The sequence below is a fragment of the Neolamprologus multifasciatus genome, chromosome 2, assembly GCF_963576455.1.
Source record: "Neolamprologus multifasciatus chromosome 2, fNeoMul1.2, whole genome shotgun sequence".
Classification (NCBI taxonomy): Eukaryota; Metazoa; Chordata; class Actinopteri; order Cichliformes; family Cichlidae; genus Neolamprologus; species Neolamprologus multifasciatus.
The window spans coordinates 9,083,375-9,103,969 of NC_140440.1; the positions used below are offsets into that span (position 1 = coordinate 9,083,375).

Here is a 20,595-nt window from a genome sequence, read left to right on the forward strand (position 1 = left end):
AAATGTGAGTTAGTGAATAATTGTTCAGACCCTATGAGTACATTGTTTTTAAGTGGTTTCCAATTAAACCTAAAAACAGTTTTACATGTACATATCAAATACATCTTATAGACACACTGCACGCCATTTATCTGGGATATATTTGCAAAAAACGATGTGTGATATTTATGTGTCATTTTAAATAAGAGTTCTTTGATTTTATGATGCAACAGATATTTATGTGGGCGAGTAAAAAGAGCTTGTTCTTTCATTTAAGTTCAGACACGTACTCTTCCCTGATTACTCTTGACAATGCCAGTTAGCCATCTGAAAGCACAAGAAAGAAGACAATTTTCATGAAAACTCTGACAAGATACCATCACTAAAACCAAATTTGAGTTTCTCTACAGTATGTGCCAACATTTGTGTAGGTAAAGGACTGTGTTTATTAATGTATGAAAAAATATGTGACTATTACTTTTAAGTACCTTCAACATTGACATAATAAATGTGTCACTATAATTAAATGGTGTTATATGTTTAAAAATGAGAGGTGCCAAGAGGGTCTGGATAAGTAGTAAATTTTGTATTTCCCAAAAACAGAGAAAGAGTAAAAGATCCTTGAGTAAAAACTATTCAGTTGTTTCCAAAGCTTTGAAAATTCAAAAGGCTAATGGGATTTTTCACATTACTGGCAGAATGGCACACTTTGGCCACTTTTGAAAACATTATTGTCATTATTTGCTGCTTTTATGTTTCATTTCTCTTTTTGTCTTTTAGGTATTCTTGTATTGTCTGCTAGATATAGAAGTGACATGACGCACCGGTAGAAAACGTGAATGAGATAGCCAATCAAAATGCAGCTTCAATGTCCGTTACTCCCTTTCAACCAGTGGAATTGCAGTTTTGTTACAGCCTGCAACGTTGCCATTAGCAACGGCAACTGCCCTCTACAAGTCCCAAAATGTTGCACAGATCGTTTATACCTGATATCGGCGTTTAATGAGAATTTATCCGCGCTCACATCTACACACATCGACTTCCTTCGTGTCTTTTTTAAAGATGATTTTCGGTCGTTGAGGAAGCCTGCGTGCCAGTACCAGTTAGCTCCGATTGCTAAAGCTAGCACGTTGAGCTAATCCCCTTGCTTTAGATAATCCCAGTCTCAGCTAGCATCGTTATCGTCTTGGAATTGGGTTGAACGTCTAACAAAGTGTTAATTGTAACGGGCGGCTATGGGCCAAGAGTAATGTCTGAATAACCTGCTTGGAATATTTGCAGATTTTTTTTCCTACTTAAGTTGAAACAGTAGAAAGAAGATGGATCTTCGCCTCAATAGAGTTGATTACATTCAGGTAAAACAAAGCAGACTACGTCGGGTTTATGCTGTGTGTTTTTTCTCTCTCTTTAATTAATATTAGGAGTAAAAGTTCTCCTCCATTCTATCTCTCAGGTTGGCGTGACATCTCAGAAAACTATGAGGCTTCTTCCTCCACTGGGAAAAAAGGCAACCCAAAAGGTATCGTTTATGAGCCATACAGTAGAGGTGGGAATCACCATACATCCCACGATACGATATTATCACAATACTTAACGCACGATACGATATTATTGCATTTTTAAAAAATATTTTGCGATATTCAGATTCTGTACATAAAGGTAAACTTTATCACTATTCATTTTATCTAATATCAAAGTCTCACACTCAGTCTTTCTCTCATTTCAGTTTTATTGTTGACAAACTGAACGGTTTGTATTACAGTCTAGTCCAACTTAACTGAATGCAACCATCTGGTACAATTATAGCTATTCTGAACTATGCAATTTATGAAAACTATGCAGCCCATTCAGCAGCTGAAGAATTTGAAAGTAAATTAAAACAAAATATAATTTTACATTAAATAAAAAAGTTAATTAAACTTAATTAAAATAAAACATGTCTTAAATTAAAATAAGTAAACTGTCATGTTTATTGCTGCCAAAAAAAAGTTAAACACATTTGGACAGTGAAGGAATGTCAGGATTCTTGCTCAGAAAAAGGATCAACATGCTCTGAAGTCAGAGCACAAAACCTTTTTTGTAACAAAATATCGATTTCTGCTGTCCCTGTATCGATACATTATTAGCAAACAAAATATCACGATACTACACAGTATCGATTTTTTCCCCCACCCCTACCATACAGTAACCTAAATTAATTAACATTTGTGGTGTTAGTATTGTTTTCTGACTAAATCCAGATTGTTTTCCTGCTTTTGCTGAAGACTGCAGATGATTAATTTTGTTAATTGCCCCTTGGGGATAAATAAAGTCTTTCTTATTCTGATTTAAAAAATGTAACCAGTTTTATTATTTGGATTTTAGTTTATTTATCTGTAATACATATTTTGTTTACTAGATGGTCAGAAATCAAAACCAATGACATTGATTTCTGATAAATAATTGCTTTACCCGAGCCCTTCAAGAAGTAAGACTTGTCACGCAGTTGTTTTGAAGTTTCAGTTTAATTGAAAGAGGGACATGTCAGTTTACATGTTCCTCTTTCAATTAAACTGAACTTGTATAGTATAACTAACTTGTATAGTCAGTCAAATTTCAGAAAGATCAATAGACTTTGCCTCAAAACAAGATTTAAACACTATTTTTCCGGCAGGCTTTAATTAAACATGTTTTCTATTAGTTCATTGTAGAAAACTTTAAAAAGTGCATTTTGGGTAAACCTCAAGGGTCATATCACCATGTGGGATCAGTGCTTGGTCAAAACAAATTATAGTATATGTAAGGTCTCTTTTATACTCTCTTTTGATACTGGGCTTATCTTCTAGATGTGACTCCTTGCCTTTGCTACAATCGTTAATTAAACTAAAAAATGAAATTGGTAAGTATTAGAGTGCTTGATTGGTGTCTCCTCATGTTTTAGGTTGCTATTGCTGATCATGATGGAATACTCACATGTTTTGGCATCAAGAAGGGGGAAGCAGTGGTGAGTAAATATTTTCCTGTCATCACAGAGATTTAAAATGAACAGCTTGTAAGACTTTTGACTCTTTGTTTCAGCCTGTCTTTAAAACACTTCCTGGCCAGAAGATAGCCCGAATGGACCTTGGAGGTGCTGCGGGAACTCCCCAGGAAAAGATCTTTGTCTGCTCTGGTTCTCAGGTCCGAGGATTCACCAAGAAAGGCAAACAGTTCCTCACTTTTGAAGCCAACCTAACTGAGAGCATTAATGCAATGTAGGAACCATGTTTTTTCATTTTGATTTACATTACACGATTGAGAGGTGCAGAGCTGTGTCATCTTTACCCCGCTGGGTCCTTTCCAGGCATGTCTCAGGCGCCGACCTTTTTGTGTGCGCAAGTTACATCTACAACCACTACTGTGACTGCAAAGATCAGGACTACTACCTCTCTGGAGACAAGATCAATGACATCACATGTTTGTCAAATGAAAACCTCACTCACCTCGTCCCAGTCCTGGCATGCCAAGATCGAGTGCTCAGAGTCTTGCAGGTAGACTGAGCTCTCATTTACTGTTCTGATTTTGAGTTGCTCTTTGTCAAATGAGAGATGCCAATTGTTTTATGGTTTTGTATGTAGAGATCTGAACTTGCATATGACATAGAAGTTCCTGGACCTCCTTCTGTGTTGGAACTGTATAAAGAGCAAGGCAAGTTGATTTCTTTGTTTACTGTAACCATAAAGCATGAAGCGGCTTTATATGTACCAGTTTGAACTTCATTTCTGAAATTTCTCTTTAGGAGAGGAAATTCTCTTTGGAACTACAGATGGAAAAATAGGATTGGTTGAGATTGGTGAACTTTCAGCTGCGACCAAATGGGAAATTGACAATGACAAAAAGAAAGGAGGTATGTACAGAAATGCATTATTTTCTCATGAACACTGTTAGAAAAGATGGGCATAGCGTCACATGAAGCCAGTGTACAGGTGCCTTAAAAGTGCAATATCTTTACTGTCCAGCAGAGGGTGATTGCTCTGAGTCAAAGCAGTCATAAAGCGGCGTCTACTGCATGGGCATGCAGTAACAAAGTGTTTCTCAAACAGATCTATCTGATCTCATTTTATACACAGTGTATGTTTCCACAATGTTTAAACTGATACTCATGCATACTAGGTGATGACTTAACCTCTGGCAAAACGATCACGTTTTCTGTTTCCCAGGAATTCTTTGCATTGACAACTATGATATTATTGGTGACGGAGTGAATGATATCCTGGTGGGGAGGGATGATGGGACGGTTGAGGTCTACGGCTTTGACAGCTCTAATGAACCGACATTGCGCTTTGAGCACGTAAGTGATTAAAAATTCACTCTCCATAGATTTACAGTTGTGTTTTTGTAACTGTTACAAACCTAAAGTTATTTGAATAATTGTTGCTTAATTTACAAATATTAATGCATTTAGGTATCAAATGACAGGCTCCCTTCTTAATCTTCAATATTTCCTCTGCTGTGTTTCCTCATAACAGGTATTGTCAGAGAGTGTGACCTCCATCCAGGGTGGCTGTGTAGGGAAGGAGTCTTATGATGAGGTCTTGACTGCCACCTACACGGGTTAGATGATAATGTTTCCCTTAATACTGCAGCTTATGCATTTTTTCCCTCAGGAACAATAAGTGTCTGGTGTCTTGTGTCCACTCTTTTCTTCACTTCTTACAGGATGGGTGACTGGTTTGACCACTGAGCCTCAGAAGGCCGAGGCTGGCCCCGGAGATGAGGTCAGGATGAGCAAGGAGACACAGTCTAAAGTAGAAGCACTCAGGTATTAGCAAAGTCTTGTTCCCTTTTTTTTTGTTTGGTTTACTGTGAAGTGTGATCTTTCAGTTTTTCAGTTAGTAATGTTGTTAACTTTCAGGGCAGAGCTGGAGCAGCTGCAGGTCAAAGTCCTGCAGGGACGTGAGCAGTACCAGCAGACCTCTCAATCAAGCACGGCTGTCTCTGCTGTCCCCGTCTTCAGCATCAATGACAAGTTTACACTCTGCCAAGACGATGCCAGCTACAGCCTCACCCTGGAGGTGCAGACTGCCATCGACAACCTGCTGTTGCAGGTACATGTGTCTGTTATACCGCACTGTTAAAAGACAAGTTGCAAAACCAAAAAAATGTACACTTTTCATTCCGTGTAGCAAAAGTAAGCTAGCAGAATATGACTGAGACTAATGTTCTACACAGAGTGATGTCCCCATTGACCTCCTGGATGTGGATAAGAACTCAGCTGTCGTCAGTTTCAGTGAATGTGACTCAGAGGTGAGCCGCGTAAACTATGTGCACACAAAAACTTTTACAAACTAAGTCATAAACCTGCTTCTGTGATCTAAGGCCTCACATTCATTCTGTTTCTGTTTAGCAGCCCAATGGGAACTTCCTCCTGGCCACATACCGATGTCAGGCCAACACTACCAGAATTGAGCTCAAAGTAAGTAGTACATGAAAGTGTGGCATTTTTAAAATGGCTACATGATCAACTTGCCTCAGCTATTTGTGATATGATGTGTTACAGAAGAAGTAATATATTTGATCCACAACAAACTGTTCTATAGGTGAGGTCCATCGAGGGACAGTATGGAACCCTGCAGGCGTATATTACCCCAAGACTGCAACCTAAGACATGTCAGGTACGCCAGTACCAGATCAAACCTCTGTCCCTCCACCAGCGGACTCACAGCATAGACCAAGAGAGGTAATTAAAAGAATGAAAGAAAATTTGCACTACTTTGAATTTTGAAAACAGTCTTTTCAAGTATATTAAAATCATAGAGATGTGAATTGAAATTTGGTAATCTCATTCTTTTTGAAGCAGAACACAAAAGATTGTTTTAAAGACAAAAACATATTATTAGCTTTAAACCTAGAGTTGTGAATGGTTCCTACATTTAGACCCTCAAATTGAAACTAAAATTGTCAGTGCAACATAAGACACAGTGTCCAGTTTGCCTTCCATCACAGTGATAAAAATAATCTGGATCTGAATTCCCAACAAACATAAATCAAGCCCCAGCTCTGGTGAAATTCTGATGTTATTTTTCCATAAATTTTAGAGTAACAAACCCACAAACAAATAAAAATGTGAGTGGCTACACACATATATACTGACAATTCCTTTGACATCATGCATGCGTTCCTGGATCCACAAATACATCTGAAGATTAGTAGCAACTAGAACTGCGATATCTCCCAGTTTTTGTTATTTCACTTTATTATGTGTTTGTTGTGAAATGACATGGAATTTCTACTTTTGCTTCCAGTTTTTAGCAGCCACATAATCTTCTTGGTGGATTTAATATTTTTATTTGATCATTTTTTGTGTGTTGAAAATAAATATGCTTACTTCTTGCTTTTAGGCTACGTTCACACTGCAGGTCTTAATGCTCAATTCCGATTTTTTGATCAAATACGATTTTTTTTTGTCTGCTTGTTCACACTACAAATAAAATGCGACAGCAAACGCGCTCTAGTGTGAACGCCCAAAACGGCCCACATGCGCAAAAGAAGATGTCACACACAACGTGCTCTGTTTAGACCCAGAGCAAACAATATTGTTTGACTGATGGCCCTTAATATAAAGACTTCGGACTTTACGTTTCCCAATTTTTGCTTTGTGTTATTTTGTTATTTACATAATAATGTAGATAACCTAATAATGATCCTTATTGCTGTTTTGGAGGAGCGGTGCTTCAAAGGATAGTTGCAGATTTCTGTCAGAATCTGCAGATTATACAATATAAATAAAATGTTCACGTTTCTCCAACGTTGTCCTCCCAACAGTTTCACTAACATCTACACTGGATGGCCAGGAAGCGTTCGCGATGTCTTATCGGGTGCTTCTCCGAAGCTCATAATTGGCGTCTGTCTTGTGTCAGTGATGTAAAAGACGGATTTAATGCGACTTGACCGTTCAAACAGCAGTCACTTTCTAAAACATCGGATATGTATCGGATTCAGTACCACATATGAAAGTGACCCAGATCGGATTGGAAAATATCGTATTTGTGCTGTTCACACTGTCATACCATGATCGGATATGGGTCGCATAGGGTCATAAAATCGGATTTGATGCGCTTTCGCCTGCAGTGTGAACGTAGCCTTAGTAACCTCTACTTTTACTATGGTTTTCTATGAAATATGTGACAGCAACTCTGTGTTGTATGTATATATTACTGTTAATAGCAGCAACACAGAAATGTTCTAACACGGTTCTTTTATCAGGATTTCCCTTTTTTCTCATAAAATCATTTGTTCTCGTTTCTCTTTGCTTTTCTCACTCTATTTAAGGCCAATGAACAGGCTCAGTCTGGTGGGGCAGTTCAGTTTTGCAGAGATCCACTCCTGGGTGGTTTTCTGTTTGCCGGAGGTACCTGAGAAAACACCCGCAGGAGAGAGCATCACATTTTATTTCCACAACACCTTCCTTGGCACACAGCTTGAAGCCACCTACTGGTAAATGCAGACACACAGTAGACAAGCTCTAAACTACATACACTTTAAGTTTTTCAAGAGTTTAATAGGTAGTTTCATATAGTTTAATATATTGAACCATTTTGTATTGACAGCAAAGGGGAGGGTCACTTTAAGTCTGACAACATCTCTACGATCTCCATACTGAGTGATGTTCTGTCTAAAGAAGCTACCAAAAAGAAAATCAATCTCAACATTTCGTACGGTAGGTGTATTATTGTTCTATTTCAATACCATCTGTCAGGTTTTACTTTTGTTTTGTTTTTTTAAACAGAAGAAATGGAAAACTTGTATTTATGTTTATTAATCTTCCAGAAATCAGTGATGACTCTGTGAGCCACACCCTTAACATGATCCATCCAAAGCTGGAGTACCAGCTGTTGTTGGCTAGAAAAGTTCAGCTCATCGATGCCCTTAAAGTAAGTATAAAAGCAAAAAAGATATTAATTCCTTTCAACTGTGTTGTGGAATTTGCAGTAAAGACCACCCGGTTTGTTCAGAATTTAATCAAATACCTTCTAGAAAAAAGTCTTGCAACTCGGCAGCCATCTTGCTAATGCCACAGGCAATTATTTTTAATGGTTATGTAAATGAGAGGTGTGAGAGTCATAACTCTAAGCTGACATAAACTGCACGTATAGAATCTCCAGTTAAACTGATGATTTTAAAATGATGAAAACTGTTTTAAAGCTATTTAAACCTAAAATGAGGATTAAAAAGCTGTAATCCCTGCAGGTTATATTTTTATTACGGAGGCACCAGTTTCACAATATGGCAACGTTATTTCCATTGCATCCCTGCCAATATACTGTTGAAACTGTTGCAAATCTGCTGTGCACGATTTAGTGAAATGATACAGTTTGCTCACATGTTTCTTTGAGTGTAATTTAATGTAGCTACTAATATCTGCTTCCTATTTCCCAACATGCATCTCTACTTCCTCTGTGGTCATCAGGAGCTTCAGGTTCATGAGGGGAATGCTGATTTCCTCATTCCAGAATATCGCAACATCTTGGATGAATCCGCTAATCTCCTTGAGGAGTACAAGAAACAGCCTGCACACCTTGAAAGGCTTTATGGTGCAATGTTTTAACAGTTTCATTTAACTGATCTCATTGTGATCCTTACCGTATTAATATTGTTGGCCTATGATAGTTAATATTTTTCATTCTCTTTCCTGTAGGGATGATCACAGACCTCTTCATCGACAAATTCAAGTTCAAGGGCCAGAATGTAAAAACCAAGGTGTCCTCATTGCTGGAGATACTTGATAACTACGACTTGAATTCTCTGTTAGATTTTTTTAATGAGGCCTAAGCTTTTAATAGGTCAGAAGGTATTCATTTAGTTGTCTTTGAATGTTTGTGCTATTTTTGTATTCTAATGAAACACTTGTTTCATGGTAGTATCTCTGTGTTTCTATAATGTTATTAAGTATATTTAGTTACTATTTGTCATAGCTACTGAGCACAATATTTAAATATTTATGTCTTTTAAAGTATCTGGAAATAACTATAACAAAGTTGCCTGTATGAATAGCTGACATTTGAAGTGACCAAATATAAGGTTGTTAAAGAAATATGTAATGTATATTTTTATGTTATGGTTTTCATATGAGTGATGTTCATCTCTTCAAATAAAAATGAGATGATGTAAAGTTCATCATTCACTGGACTAATGCTACTACAAAAATCGACTTGTATAGAAGAAGACTTGCATAATACAGTGACTTTTAACAAAGAGCCAATCAAGTCTCATTCATTAAACTGTTACATCTACACTATCAAGGACAGCAAATCTATATATTGCCTGTTTGCTTCCATTGTCTGATAGAGTACCAGAGAGTCCTGCAAAATCACACCAACGCACAGTTGTGAAAGTTAATTGAATACATATACTTTGAAGGACTGAAAGTTCCAATGTACTATATCCACAGAATTTGTATTTTTTGCTACTTTGTGACTTTACTGTGCATTACCATTTATTTGGTATCTAGTTTCTTTGCACTTTTAAATTTGACATACAAGTAGTTTAGAGAATATAAAGCAGAGGCAGATTTAGCAGTTTGCATTGTCCTTTAAACTGGTGCCATCTGAAACGCTCCCTAAAAGATGAGCAAATATATCCTCCTGACTTTTAAATCCGCTAATGTTTGTAAGGTAATCAGAAGGCTGAAATAATTTTTTTGGGGGAAAAAAAGTTTTTACTTTTTAGATATCACATGTCCACTGCAGAGGACATTGGAAGGCCAAACATGTAAAACTGATCTTTGATGGCAAACATTTGCTTCAACTCTTCACCAAGGAACAGTTTGAAGTCAAGGAACTTGAGTGGTTTCTTCCCCCAAAACTGCAAGTCACTGCTATACTGAAGCCATGAGTTGGTGATTGCCAGATCAAAAAAATAGAGAACTGCACGTGCTGTCAATTCCCGAGTGCGAGAGACCATCCTGTAGAAACTCAACATTCGGTCGACAAGGTCCACGCCACCTATGTTGGTATTGTACTCAGCAATTGCCAGTGGCCTTGGCACCTGGACAAAACTTTTGTTTTTCTTGGACCATCCTATGCGTGTGTCCTGAGGTTGGCTTGTTGTCCAACCATTTAATGACAACAAGTTCAAGAGGACTTCGTCTGAGTACCATCTCTGATGCTCCTCTTTCTTTCTTCTTGAAGGGCTTATTCCCTATGATCTTCTTCATCAGACAACTCAAGATCCTTGTTTCCCTCAACAAACTGCAATAAATTTCTTGCTGCTTCTAAAAAGGACTCCTTTTCTGGTCATTTAAAAAAACAGAACAAAATGGAGGAAATGACTGCAAAAGTCCACTACGGAGGACATTTAGGAGGATATCTATGTAACATGCTCTGTAAAGGAGAATTTCCTTTATTATTGTAAGTATATTTTGCTGTTAACATTTAGTGAATATTTAAACATTATATTATATTAAAGATTACATATTTAAACTTTTACTTGCAATAAAATATTCGAGGTTATCAAAATTGTTAACTAAATGACTGGATGGATGTATAGTTCAAACTGCTTTGTAAATTAAAAAAAAGATATAAAAAAAAACAGTCATATCAGTAAAAGCTGACATTTAGTTGAGTTTATAGCAGTGACTGCCTGTTCATATGTCATATGTAAATTATAGCGGTCCACTATTTATGCAAAAGTAGAAGGATATAAACTTTGGTTTTATGTGCAATTTGCAGACAGCAAATAATTAGTTTTAGACTGATTTTAAAGGCAAGCGCACCCAGTTATCCAGGGAACAACTTCTCTGATCATGTATTCATTAAAAATTAAACTATAACCAAGCTAATTCAAAAAGTGGTTTAATTAATGTGTGTATTGCATGCAGTTAGTACTTCCCAACACAAGTCTTTAGTCACTAAGAACAGATTACAAATGGTTCATATAAACAAAATGACTAAATGCCTTGGGTAAACTGTGTGTCTGAACATATATGAAGATAGCAAAATAAAAAAAGGAAAAAAATAAAATAACATCTTATCCTTTAAGCGTGCATTTGCTACACAGGCCTAGCTGACTTAATAACGCGATTTTACGTTCAAACGTGCCAAACCGGTTTTGAATTTAGTAATCAGAAGATTATTGTACTCTTCGGTTCCCCGTACATTTTACGCGTCACTGCCTTCGCGGCTTCTGATTGGTCTGTTTCAATCCTCGCGGGCTACTTGAACTGAGAGAAAGCTGCAGTCTCTACAGGTTTCTGTGTAAATGGATCGAGGTTAGCTCCCTTGTTTTCAGGTTGGTAGTGAATTCGAAACTCGTGCGTTATGGCGACTTAAATTGTCTTCCGACTGTAGCCATTGTACCACCAATTGTGCATGTCTTGTTTTTGTCTGCTTTGTTTTAGCACGGGGGTTCCAAGTGTGGTTACCATCTCAACAGCTTAGTTTTGATTGTGAACAATTCTTTAAGCTTCCTCGGCAAGGTAGCAGCTAATGATAACCTCGCTATAATTATCCATATACCTGATCCCTTTCTCCACGCATCATATTTGAGGGCTCATCTCACAAGTTAACTAGCACTCAACAATTGTAGTTAAGCTAGCGGAAGGCAGGCTGGAGTTGGAGGGCAACATGTCAGGCGCTAACAGAGCACAGGGAAGCGCGGCTAGTGACTACCAGAATCAGGAAAATGTACTGCAGAGACTCAGAGGCTCGCTCAAAGCCCGACCTGTGGCGACTGAAAACCAAGAAAACCTTCCTCCGAAGCAAGCCGCCAACAGAACCGTGCTAGGAGCCCTGCAGAACAACCAGAGGAACAAATCCCAAGTCGGCGGAAAGCAGGTAACAATGCTAACTGGTAGCTGCTTAACTGGTGCTGCGGTTTGCTGTTGACTACATGTTTTGGAGCCAATACATTTTACCATGTCCCTGCTTGTTTAAAAAATACTTGATGCTTTTATGATTTCTTTAAACTTAATATTTACAGACTCACGAATGTAGTTGTCTACGCCCAGTTCCCACCAATTGACCGCCATTTTAATATCAACATTAAGGTGAAGTCAGTCATGTAGTTGGCTGCTTAAAACAACAGACATGCATTCTTGAGGGTGCTTTATTAACGTTTCCCTCCCGTCAGCAGATGTAACAATTGAGTGTTAACATTGAACCTGACTAGTGTAATATCATCTGAATGTTCTCAGTCAAGTGCAGCGCACTTAGTGTTGTAATGAGAAGTCTTTTCTAACCACTAAGTTGAGCCGCATGCATGCCCTTGAATAGTGTAGCTATCAGATCTAATCTAACAAAGTTTCTATCCTGTGGGCCATGTCTGAATTTTTCTTTGCTTCCAGGACTCAACACAATCCTTGTCTTGTAAAAATGAAGACTTTGGGAAAAGCTGCTTTGATAAACCACTGGCCAAGCAACCTGCTTTCCAGATCCATATTGATGAGCCTGATGGAGCCTGTGTCAAGAAGCCACAGCAGGCATTTGAGAGTATCAAAGCCAAGCCCACAGTTGAAGAATCCCCACTGGAGATCAGTGCTGTGGCACGGCTCCGGCAGCCCCTTGCCACCATTGAAATTCCATCAGCGATGGATGTCAGCTTTGGTGGGTTTAAAGGAAATGATGCTAGCAACTGTTACTCTGATCTGGGTTTTTCACTGTTTACTAAATGTAAAACTCTTCTCAGATTCTCCAATGGACATGTCTGTGGTTGAGGGGGAGGAAAAACCTGTGAATGTAAATGAGGCCCCAGAATATGCAGCTGAAATTCACAGCTACCTGAGGGAGATGGAGGTGAGAAATTAGCATACGAAGTGCTAAAGCCAAAAAGCATATCAGAATTTTCTGGCCGTGCTGCCATCTTAGACATGTCCCCTGGCAACATTTTTCAACCTGAACCTGTTGATGGTTATCTGATCCTGTTTGCAAACTGGCTCTTTATAACTAGATTGTCTCCCCACAGGTGAAAACCAGGCCTAAAGCTGGCTACATGAAGAAGCAGCCTGACATCACAAACAGCATGCGAGCCATTCTGGTTGATTGGCTGGTCGAAGTTGGCGAAGAGTACAAGCTCCAGAATGAGACACTTTATCTGGCTGTAAACTACATTGATCGCTTCCTTTCCTCAATGTCTGTGCTAAGAGGCAAACTTCAGCTGGTTGGCACTGCAGCTATGCTGCTAGCTTCGTATGTACCTTTTTGCATGTTAGATTCTACAAATGTTCAAAGCCCACTACTTTGCCAACATTACATTTGTTCCTTTTGAATGTTATGCAGGAAATTTGAGGAGATCTACCCACCAGAGGTGGCAGAGTTTGTTTACATCACAGACGACACCTACACAAAGAAGCAAGTGTTAAGAATGGAGCATCTGGTGCTTAAAGTGCTCTCATTTGACCTGGCAGCACCAACAATAAACCAGTTTCTCACTCAGTACTTCCTGCAGCATGCTGTTACCAAACAAGTGGAGAGCTTGGCAATGGTGGGCATGAGATTTCTGTAGTCTGAAAGTGATCTCTTAAGTGCATTGTCTAAACATTTGTTGTTTTTCATCTTCAGTACCTTGGTGAGCTCAGCCTGGTTGATTCAGACCCCTTCTTGAAATACTTGCCATCACAGACAGCAGCTGCAGCCTACATTCTGGCTAACACCACAGTGACTGGTGCCTCATGGGTGAGCTCTACAGACTTGTACAAATGGGCAACTAGGAGGTATTGGTCTGTATGTAGGTGGAAATGCCAATGGTGTCCATCAGCACAGCCAATAACTGCAGAGCTTGCATCTACGCCTAACTGCCATTTAAAGTTAAACTTGTCCAAGTTCATGAAAGCTTTAGTTTAGTGTGTGGGGAAATGTATTGGTATATTTGAAGACACAAACTGACCAAAGTTGTGCTCCTTAGCCCAAGTCCTTGAATGAGATGACTGGCTACTCTCTGGAAGATCTGATGCCATGCATTGAGGATCTTCACCGCATATACCTCAATGCCCCTCAGCATGCACAGCAGTCTGTCCGGGAGAAGTACAAGGGCACAAAGTAAGTCCGCAGATTTGTTTAAAGACTTCATGGGCAATCTTTGTTTGCATTTGGAACAGTCTGGATTTCTTTGTGCTAAAGCACTAAACCCTCGTCTCTTCCACAGGTACCATGAAGTCTCAAGCATCAATGCACCAACAAAACTTCGGCTGAACTGACTGCTTCATTCCTTCTGTCCATGTTGTACTCCCCTGTCATTTAATGATGTGTGCCACAATGTCAAATGCCCTGCTCTTTTTGGAGTAGCACTAGGTATTTTAGATGTTTCGACTTTTGGATTTTTTTTGGTAATTTTTATATTCTAAGGTCTAAGATTCATGCCACACTACAGTTATTGGCAAAATCAAGAAGTTTTATTCAGACAAATTATAGGCTTTATAGCACTATGTTGGGCTACTTGGCTTCTCGGTGTTGCTAATTGACCTGCACATGTACCTAAACCCACAGAACAGATTGTGGCCTTCAATTTTTTTTCTAGCTTAGTTTCCTAAGCAAGGCTGCAGGGTTGCCTAGTTTAGAGGTGTAACCTTGGACTGTTTAGCCTCATGGGATGCAGATTAAAGTGTAGTTTGTCTGTCATTGAGTCATTTGATTACATTGGTGTCTTGAAAGCTTTTTGGGGCATCTTCTGCACTGTTAGACTATGGCTCTTGTAAATAAAATTCTTTTAAATACATTTTCTGACTCTTTATCAACACCCTAGACTCAAGAGGGCAGCAGAGGACAAGTTCTTAAAAGCTTGCATCAGCTTAGGAATGTGAGCCCTGGTTGTTTGGCCTGGGGAAAGTATAGTCCTTGTATTAAGGCTAATCTAATTTCTGGCTATCCAAAATGGGATTTCTGTTTGAATTGAGGACAAAGTGCCATTGAGGAGTGGTAATTATGGTAAAGGTGAAGTGATTTAGATCTTTAAACCAGTAAGGGTTTCCTGTGCAGTTTTTCTTACAATAGTATTGGTTTTGAAATGTCAAAAGCCCCTCAAGGCATTAAAGGTTCTGTTCAAAGGAAGGAAAAATGCTTTGTCTTTAAGGAGACATCCCCCTTAGGGAGGGGGGGGGGCGGGTGGGGTTTTTGTGTCAAACTAAATGCTTTTCCACTTGTCAGTCATCAACGACTTGATTTTTATCTGAACGTGAGGCAAAGTCGGCCATTAGCATTGAAGGTATTGCATGCTCCCCCGTGATAAATTGGGAGGCTGGCTTTGTGCAGGGAGTCTGACAGGAGAGGGGAAGCGGAGCCCAGCCGCAGAAAGGATTTTCATCACTTCTCAGAAGCATGGACCGCTCAAAGAGCATGCACACTCTACGCAGGCTTCCTTTATTACTGACTGCACACACTTATGACTAACGGGAGGATTTAATACCATGGAAACTGATGGGAATTCTATAACATAGCCTAAACGGCTGGATACCTGGCTGAATGATGACTCGTGCAGCTACGGCATAACATCTGTTTAACTCCTAAGATCTAACTTTGTCAAAGACCATTTTTGGTAGTGTAAAGAGTGGCTTGCTGCTTAACCCCATGCCTGCCCCCAGAAGATTTGTAGTGGCGTCCACGTCGCTGCCGCTGGCACTGGGCTGGGGCTGGAACCTGAGCTTGTACGTGGGGATGCTTCTCGGTCTCCTGATGCTCATGATGCTTCTCCTCTGGATGCTTCTCAAACAGCTCAGGAACTCGGTGGCAAAATCGATGCTGCAGCCCGTTCGCTCTTTTAGGCAGCCTTGCTTTGAACAGAGGTTGGAGCGTGTGTTGTGAAATATGGGACAAATCTGCCAAAACACTGCCAGGACTGAGGCATGTTGGAGTACTTGATTGTGCCTTTGCAGAACTGTGTAAGAAAATTACTTTAAAAATGATCTGTTATGGACTCAAATGCTGAAATTGCCTCACAAATAAAAGCTCATGATTTTATTCATAGAAACCCGTTTGTTCTTTTACCAGCTTTATATGTTGCTTATTTTCAGATAAGTGTGAAGCAGGGAGCCTTATCTGTGTTCTCCTTCAGTAATTAAAATTACCGCTAATTTTATGCAAGAGCTATTAAGTGTATTTACACAGCCATAGCTCAAACATCTAAACTGCTGAGTAAAAGCAGAAGCCAAGATTAAATCTGCATCCTGATTCATGCTGATTAAAGCAGTGCATTCAGTAGGCCGATTTTCACTCCTCTCATCTCATTTTCATGAATTGGCAGGAGGAATATTGAGGATTTCTGCTGATGAAATATATAAAAGGTGCTGTGCCACCTTTAAAATATATATATATATATATTGTACATATCAAGGGGCAAAGTGTCGTGAGACTTAAGGCGAGAAAGCTAATATCTACTAAAAGAACTCACAGGGTTAATGCCATTTAACATTTCCCAGGGATGTAAAAGTGGCCAATACACCTGATCTATTGACCACAGATAGGAAGCTATTTTACTGCCAAGTGTGGAGTCCACTTTTCCACGTATTGAAGGACATGTTTATGTCCTGATGGGAGTGGTCTTTTGCAGGATGACATAAGGGATCACTGAATTATCTGATGCATATCAAAATAACGTGCACACTATGGCTTTCCTGATCGCCAGATTTCATTCAGCACCAAATAGATGCTCAACACAAACATTAAATCATCAAATGCATAAATATCTTTCGGAAGAAAGACTTTCATCTCTCCAGTTCAGCTCCAGGAACAGAGTCAATGCCAAGATAATTTATGTTGGGTTTTCCTTTAATTTGTCATTCACCTGTGGTTCTTACTGTGTTTTATTTTTATTCCTCTTCAGTCATTAGTCAGAGGAGGTCATGCAGTCTTTGAATGATTGAATAGTCCCAAAATGATCAATATCCTGTTAACCTAGAGGGGAGCATGTTCATAACACAATGACAGCTGATTTCCTTATACTTCAACACAATAATGAAAACACCCATTACTCATATGCAGTGTACCTGTGTGATGCAAGTTATTTCTTGCAAATCATTGTTGCCAGAAATAACATAGATTTCTCAAGATCTGTAAATATTTGCATTCCTACATTAACTTTATATTTAAAAGTCAACTAATTTGGAGGTTTTCTTACATCTTTGACTAGAAATAAACAGAAAGGGGTAGCATGGCTAATCCAGCTGCCAAAACTACTAAAGGTCACTTACGCAGATGTGATGGATGTAGAAATTTTTCAATGTGGCTCTCTGCAAGAAAGCAAAGAAGCATAGTGTTCCAAGGTGTCAAGCTGTTTCTGTAAATACTTTCTCTGAGACATGTCTGAAAACACTTCGCCACCTCTCAGCTAATTTCACACCAGTGAATCTTAAGGGATTCTTCTTCAGCAGATTCGTGCACGGGTTATTTCAAAATAATAACAGTTTGTTTATCTGCTCACTCCAGCTGTAACTCAGAGCTCTGCCAGCTCTGATTTATTTTGCACATGTGCTTTTGAGTTTAAAATTCTCCTTTGGTTACAATACTATGATGTCTTTATTTGCAACATATAGTAAAAAAAATAATAATAAAAAAATAAATAAATAAAAACTAGCCTTAGTGCAAATCAATCTGAATCCTGAAAAAGTCAAAAGCAGCAGCATCTGCGGTGTAGGTTCCTGTAAAGTCTATGCTGCAGACAACAGAGAGTTCGACTATGTCCACGAAATAATCAAAGCATCTGATCTGATGAAGATGAAAAGAGCAACAAAACTGCTGAATCGGACTCATCTTCTGAGACTATAGATACACTTTCTAAATAGAGACGTGTTTCATACACCTGCTTGGCAATAATAATAAAATATAAACCAAGGTAAACTCTGATCAAAACACTAACCACTTTATGGACAAAATTTTTGTTCTTTTTGGTATTTTTAACATTTGGGTTGGAAAAAAATAATAAAATTCATTACCTGTAAAATGGGTAGGCTAGCATTTTTTAATTTTCAGTGAATATTCAGGTGTTGTTTTCTTGATCTTATTAATAAATTTCTAAATTTACTTATTTTGCATTTATCCTCAAAAAAGACCCATTTTCTTGCTTTCAAGTATAAACAATATATTCTAAAATGCTGCTAATCTGACATGCTTACATAGTTTTATGCTGTAGTTTAAGAGCAAAGCTAAAGTCAATCCTAATAAAATATATTTATTATCAGAAATATTAGCTGGAGTTTTATGTACTTTACATCTTTGATTATCAGAAATTAACTATGTTTATAGTCAGCCCCCTAACTCCAACCCCCAAAAAGCTAAAAAATAAAAATAAAATAAAGATTACATTTCATGAATATTTGTCTAAATTAAGTCTGCTCTCAAACATGACAGTAGTCTATTTGTTCCCTAATCGCAAATGTTCCATCTAGCACAACATTTATTGACTGGCTTCATACACAAGAGCTGTGGATGGTTTCCCCTTAGGAGAGGCAGTTTATCTGCCCTTTTAATATATTATGATGTACGTTCCTGAAAAGGTATAAGACACAAGTTGAGCCTGGCCTCAGCAAAGCTGTAATTTGTGGAAAGTAGTAAACATGTGATCTATGGTGACCCTTTGATTGATGATAGACCTTATTGTCAGTCATTCAGTACTGCATATATTGAGTTGTAGGCACAGAGCTCTGTAACACAGCTGTCGCAAGGCACACCGCTCATGAATGAAAATCTCTCAGTGATTTGGTTTTAAAGCTGACAACTTGGGAAGGGCAATGGGAAGAAACTGCTGACTTTTGGTTTCACTTCCCAGCAGTTTGCAGGATCACTGATTTAGATGATAAATAATCAATAGATGTTTTCTCATATAAAAACAAATAGATTTTAATATGTAAATGTCATATATGATCTTAGAAAGTGCAATTTAAAAAAACAAGGTTAACTCACTAACTTTGGTTTTAACATGATTTTCCTGCCACACAAATTGTGCCAAACATTGTGCACATTTGTCTCACCTAAATGTTTCTGATCAAATAAACATGAAAATAGTTTTAATATAAGACAAAGATAACGCACGTTAAATGCTTTTTTATTAAAAAAAAAAAAACTATCCAAACTATCTGGCACTGTTGCATTGCTCCCTAAACCAATAAGTGGTTGTGCCACCCTTGGCAGGAAGAACTGCAATCAAGCATTTGTGATAACAGGAAATCAATGATGAACACTGACCTTAACTGAGACAAGTGAGGTCTGGAGTTCTTTGGATGCTGTTTGGGGTTCTTTTGTGACCTCCTAGATCAGTTGTTGATGTGCTCTTGGAGGAATCTTGTTAGACTTTGGTAATTTTGTTACTGTTCCAGGTTTTTTTCTCCATTTGTTGTTAATGGTTCACTGTGATTAGCTGGAGTGCAAACCTTGTAACTTTTTCCAGACTGTCAAGGACTTTGCTTCTCAGCTGTTTCTTTAGATGGTCTCATGATGTGTTGCTTTATGAGAGCTGAAACTAAAGTCCAAACATTTTGATTAATCTCAGTTAACTCATGATTTAACAAAGGCAACCTTTACTTTTTCACACAGGGCCAGAAAGGTTTGGATAGCTTTTTTTCTCTTAAAAGAAATTAAATCATCATTTCAAAAACTGCAATTGGTATTAACTGGCATTACTAGAATTTGTTTGATGATCACAGTGACAAATGTGTGAAAAAGATAAGAATTCAGGAAGCAACAAATACTTTTTTATGGCAATGTTTGATGTTTTTTTGGACTAGTCTTCAACTTACAGACAGTATGACCAAGTATGTCTTCTTATGTAAGCTTCTTTTTAAGTACATATGTATCATTAATCACTAACTGTCTGAATGTAACCACAACAGTAGTGATTTCTGTATGACTTGACTTGTTTTATTTATTTTTATTTTTTTACATTAATCTTTAAAATTCAGGAAATTAGTTAGGTTACAGGCAGGAAAAAAAAGACTTTAGTTATTGCACATATTAATAGATATAGTGTCACTGCATATTTTAACACTTTGCAAATGAAAAAGTTGCAGCTTGTCTTATTTAGGCTTAGATTAATTATAGTCATTAAACACAGCTAATGACATCAATGTTTTTAAGACAGCCAATGTCATCCATCACATTGTCATTGGTAGGAAATTATAGGAAAATCCCTTGCAGACTTGTGTGTACAGAAGCTAATATATATATATATTAGCTTCTGAGCCATTGAATGTGGTGACTGATTATTAAAGGTGAGCATAGAGAGCCTAATTTTCCTGATTTCATAATTTTATATTAATACAGTTGTGTTACTGGCATTCAAAGCTCCCTGCTTGCCATTTGATGGAGTGCAGATTAAAAGAACTTTTGCACTGGCTTTACTTTTCAGACCTGGAAGTTATGTCCATCTTTTGTTTACTTACTTACTTTATTTACAGTTTATAATCAAAATCATTACAAATAGATATGTATCTGAAACTATCATCCCCCCCCCCCAAAAAAAACAACAAAAAAACCAAACATTTCATTTGAGAGATAAAGATGATCAGCTAAAATATTTTTTAGGTTAATCCAGGCATGAAGTTTGGTGCACTGTATGAGGATTTTGCTAAAAATATGAATCGTAATTCAGTGTCCGTAGCGTTTTTAACAGTCATTATCTACATGCACATACCACATGAGAGAAAGAATGAGAAATTTATTTTTGTAAAAACTGCACATA

General features: G+C 38.0%; 3 protein-coding genes across 6 annotated transcripts in view; all 3 read left to right on the plus strand.

Moving 5' to 3' along the window:
• The first annotated feature begins 850 nt into the window (after window positions 1-850).
• Window positions 851-9,194, plus strand: bbs7 (Bardet-Biedl syndrome 7). 3 transcript variants are annotated; one of them, XM_085182510.1, is made up of 20 exons: window positions 851-1,334; window positions 1,433-1,498; window positions 2,900-2,962; window positions 3,037-3,212; window positions 3,302-3,488; window positions 3,576-3,645; window positions 3,737-3,844; window positions 4,158-4,288; window positions 4,467-4,551; window positions 4,657-4,759; window positions 4,853-5,045; window positions 5,170-5,244; window positions 5,345-5,413; window positions 5,538-5,676; window positions 6,747-6,852; window positions 7,270-7,434; window positions 7,548-7,657; window positions 7,768-7,871; window positions 8,408-8,531; window positions 8,636-9,194. In XM_085182510.1, exons 1-20 carry the CDS (start codon window positions 1,299-1,301, stop codon window positions 8,767-8,769), a joined length of 2,244 nt encoding a protein of 747 aa, XP_085038636.1. In that variant the 5' UTR covers window positions 851-1,298; the 3' UTR covers window positions 8,770-9,194. The 3 variants fall into 3 exon arrangements, with proteins under 3 accessions (XP_085038636.1, XP_085038620.1, XP_085038628.1); XM_085182494.1 differs by lacking the exon at window positions 6,747-6,852 and having other exon boundaries at window positions 863-1,334; window positions 5,538-5,677; XM_085182502.1 differs by lacking the exon at window positions 6,747-6,852 and having other exon boundaries at window positions 863-1,334; window positions 5,348-5,413; window positions 5,538-5,677.
• Window positions 9,195-11,101: 1,907 nt separating this feature from the next.
• Window positions 11,102-14,646, plus strand: ccna2 (cyclin A2). Of its 2 annotated transcripts, XM_085182524.1 has the most exons (9): window positions 11,102-11,226; window positions 11,336-11,771; window positions 12,281-12,539; window positions 12,622-12,728; window positions 12,898-13,121; window positions 13,212-13,416; window positions 13,494-13,607; window positions 13,837-13,970; window positions 14,077-14,646. In XM_085182524.1, exons 2-9 carry the CDS (start codon window positions 11,562-11,564, stop codon window positions 14,126-14,128), a joined length of 1,305 nt encoding a protein of 434 aa, XP_085038650.1. In that variant the 5' UTR covers window positions 11,102-11,226; window positions 11,336-11,561; the 3' UTR covers window positions 14,129-14,646. The 2 variants fall into 2 exon arrangements, with proteins under 2 accessions (XP_085038650.1, XP_085038660.1); XM_085182534.1 differs by lacking the exon at window positions 11,102-11,226 and having other exon boundaries at window positions 11,238-11,771.
• An 848-nt stretch (window positions 14,647-15,494) lies between these two features.
• The window catches only part of anxa5a (annexin A5a), a 34,861-nt gene continuing 29,760 nt past the window's right edge, over window positions 15,495-20,595 (plus strand). The window contains exon 1 of the mRNA XM_085135271.1: window positions 15,495-15,674. Coding sequence (XP_084991397.1) covers window positions 15,495-15,674 — 180 coding nt within the window. The remainder of the gene's footprint in view (window positions 15,675-20,595) is intronic.

Coding starts and splice junctions, on each gene's coding strand:
- bbs7 (XM_085182510.1), top strand. CDS start 1,299: ATGGATCTTCGCCTCAATAGAGTTGATTACATTCAG. Junction 5,677..6,746: donor TCACAGCATAGACCAAGAGA/GGTAATTAAAAG, acceptor CGTTTCTCCAAC/GTTGTCCTCCCAACAGTTTC. Junction 7,872..8,407: donor AGCTCATCGATGCCCTTAAA/GTAAGTATAAAA, acceptor TGTGGTCATCAG/GAGCTTCAGGTTCATGAGGG.
- ccna2 (XM_085182524.1), top strand. CDS start 11,562: ATGTCAGGCGCTAACAGAGCACAGGGAAGCGCGGCTAGTGACTACCAG. Junction 13,417..13,493: donor AAGTGGAGAGCTTGGCAATG/GTGGGCATGAGA, acceptor TTTCATCTTCAG/TACCTTGGTGAGCTCAGCCT. Junction 13,971..14,076: donor GAGAAGTACAAGGGCACAAA/GTAAGTCCGCAG, acceptor TCTCTTCCACAG/GTACCATGAAGTCTCAAGCA.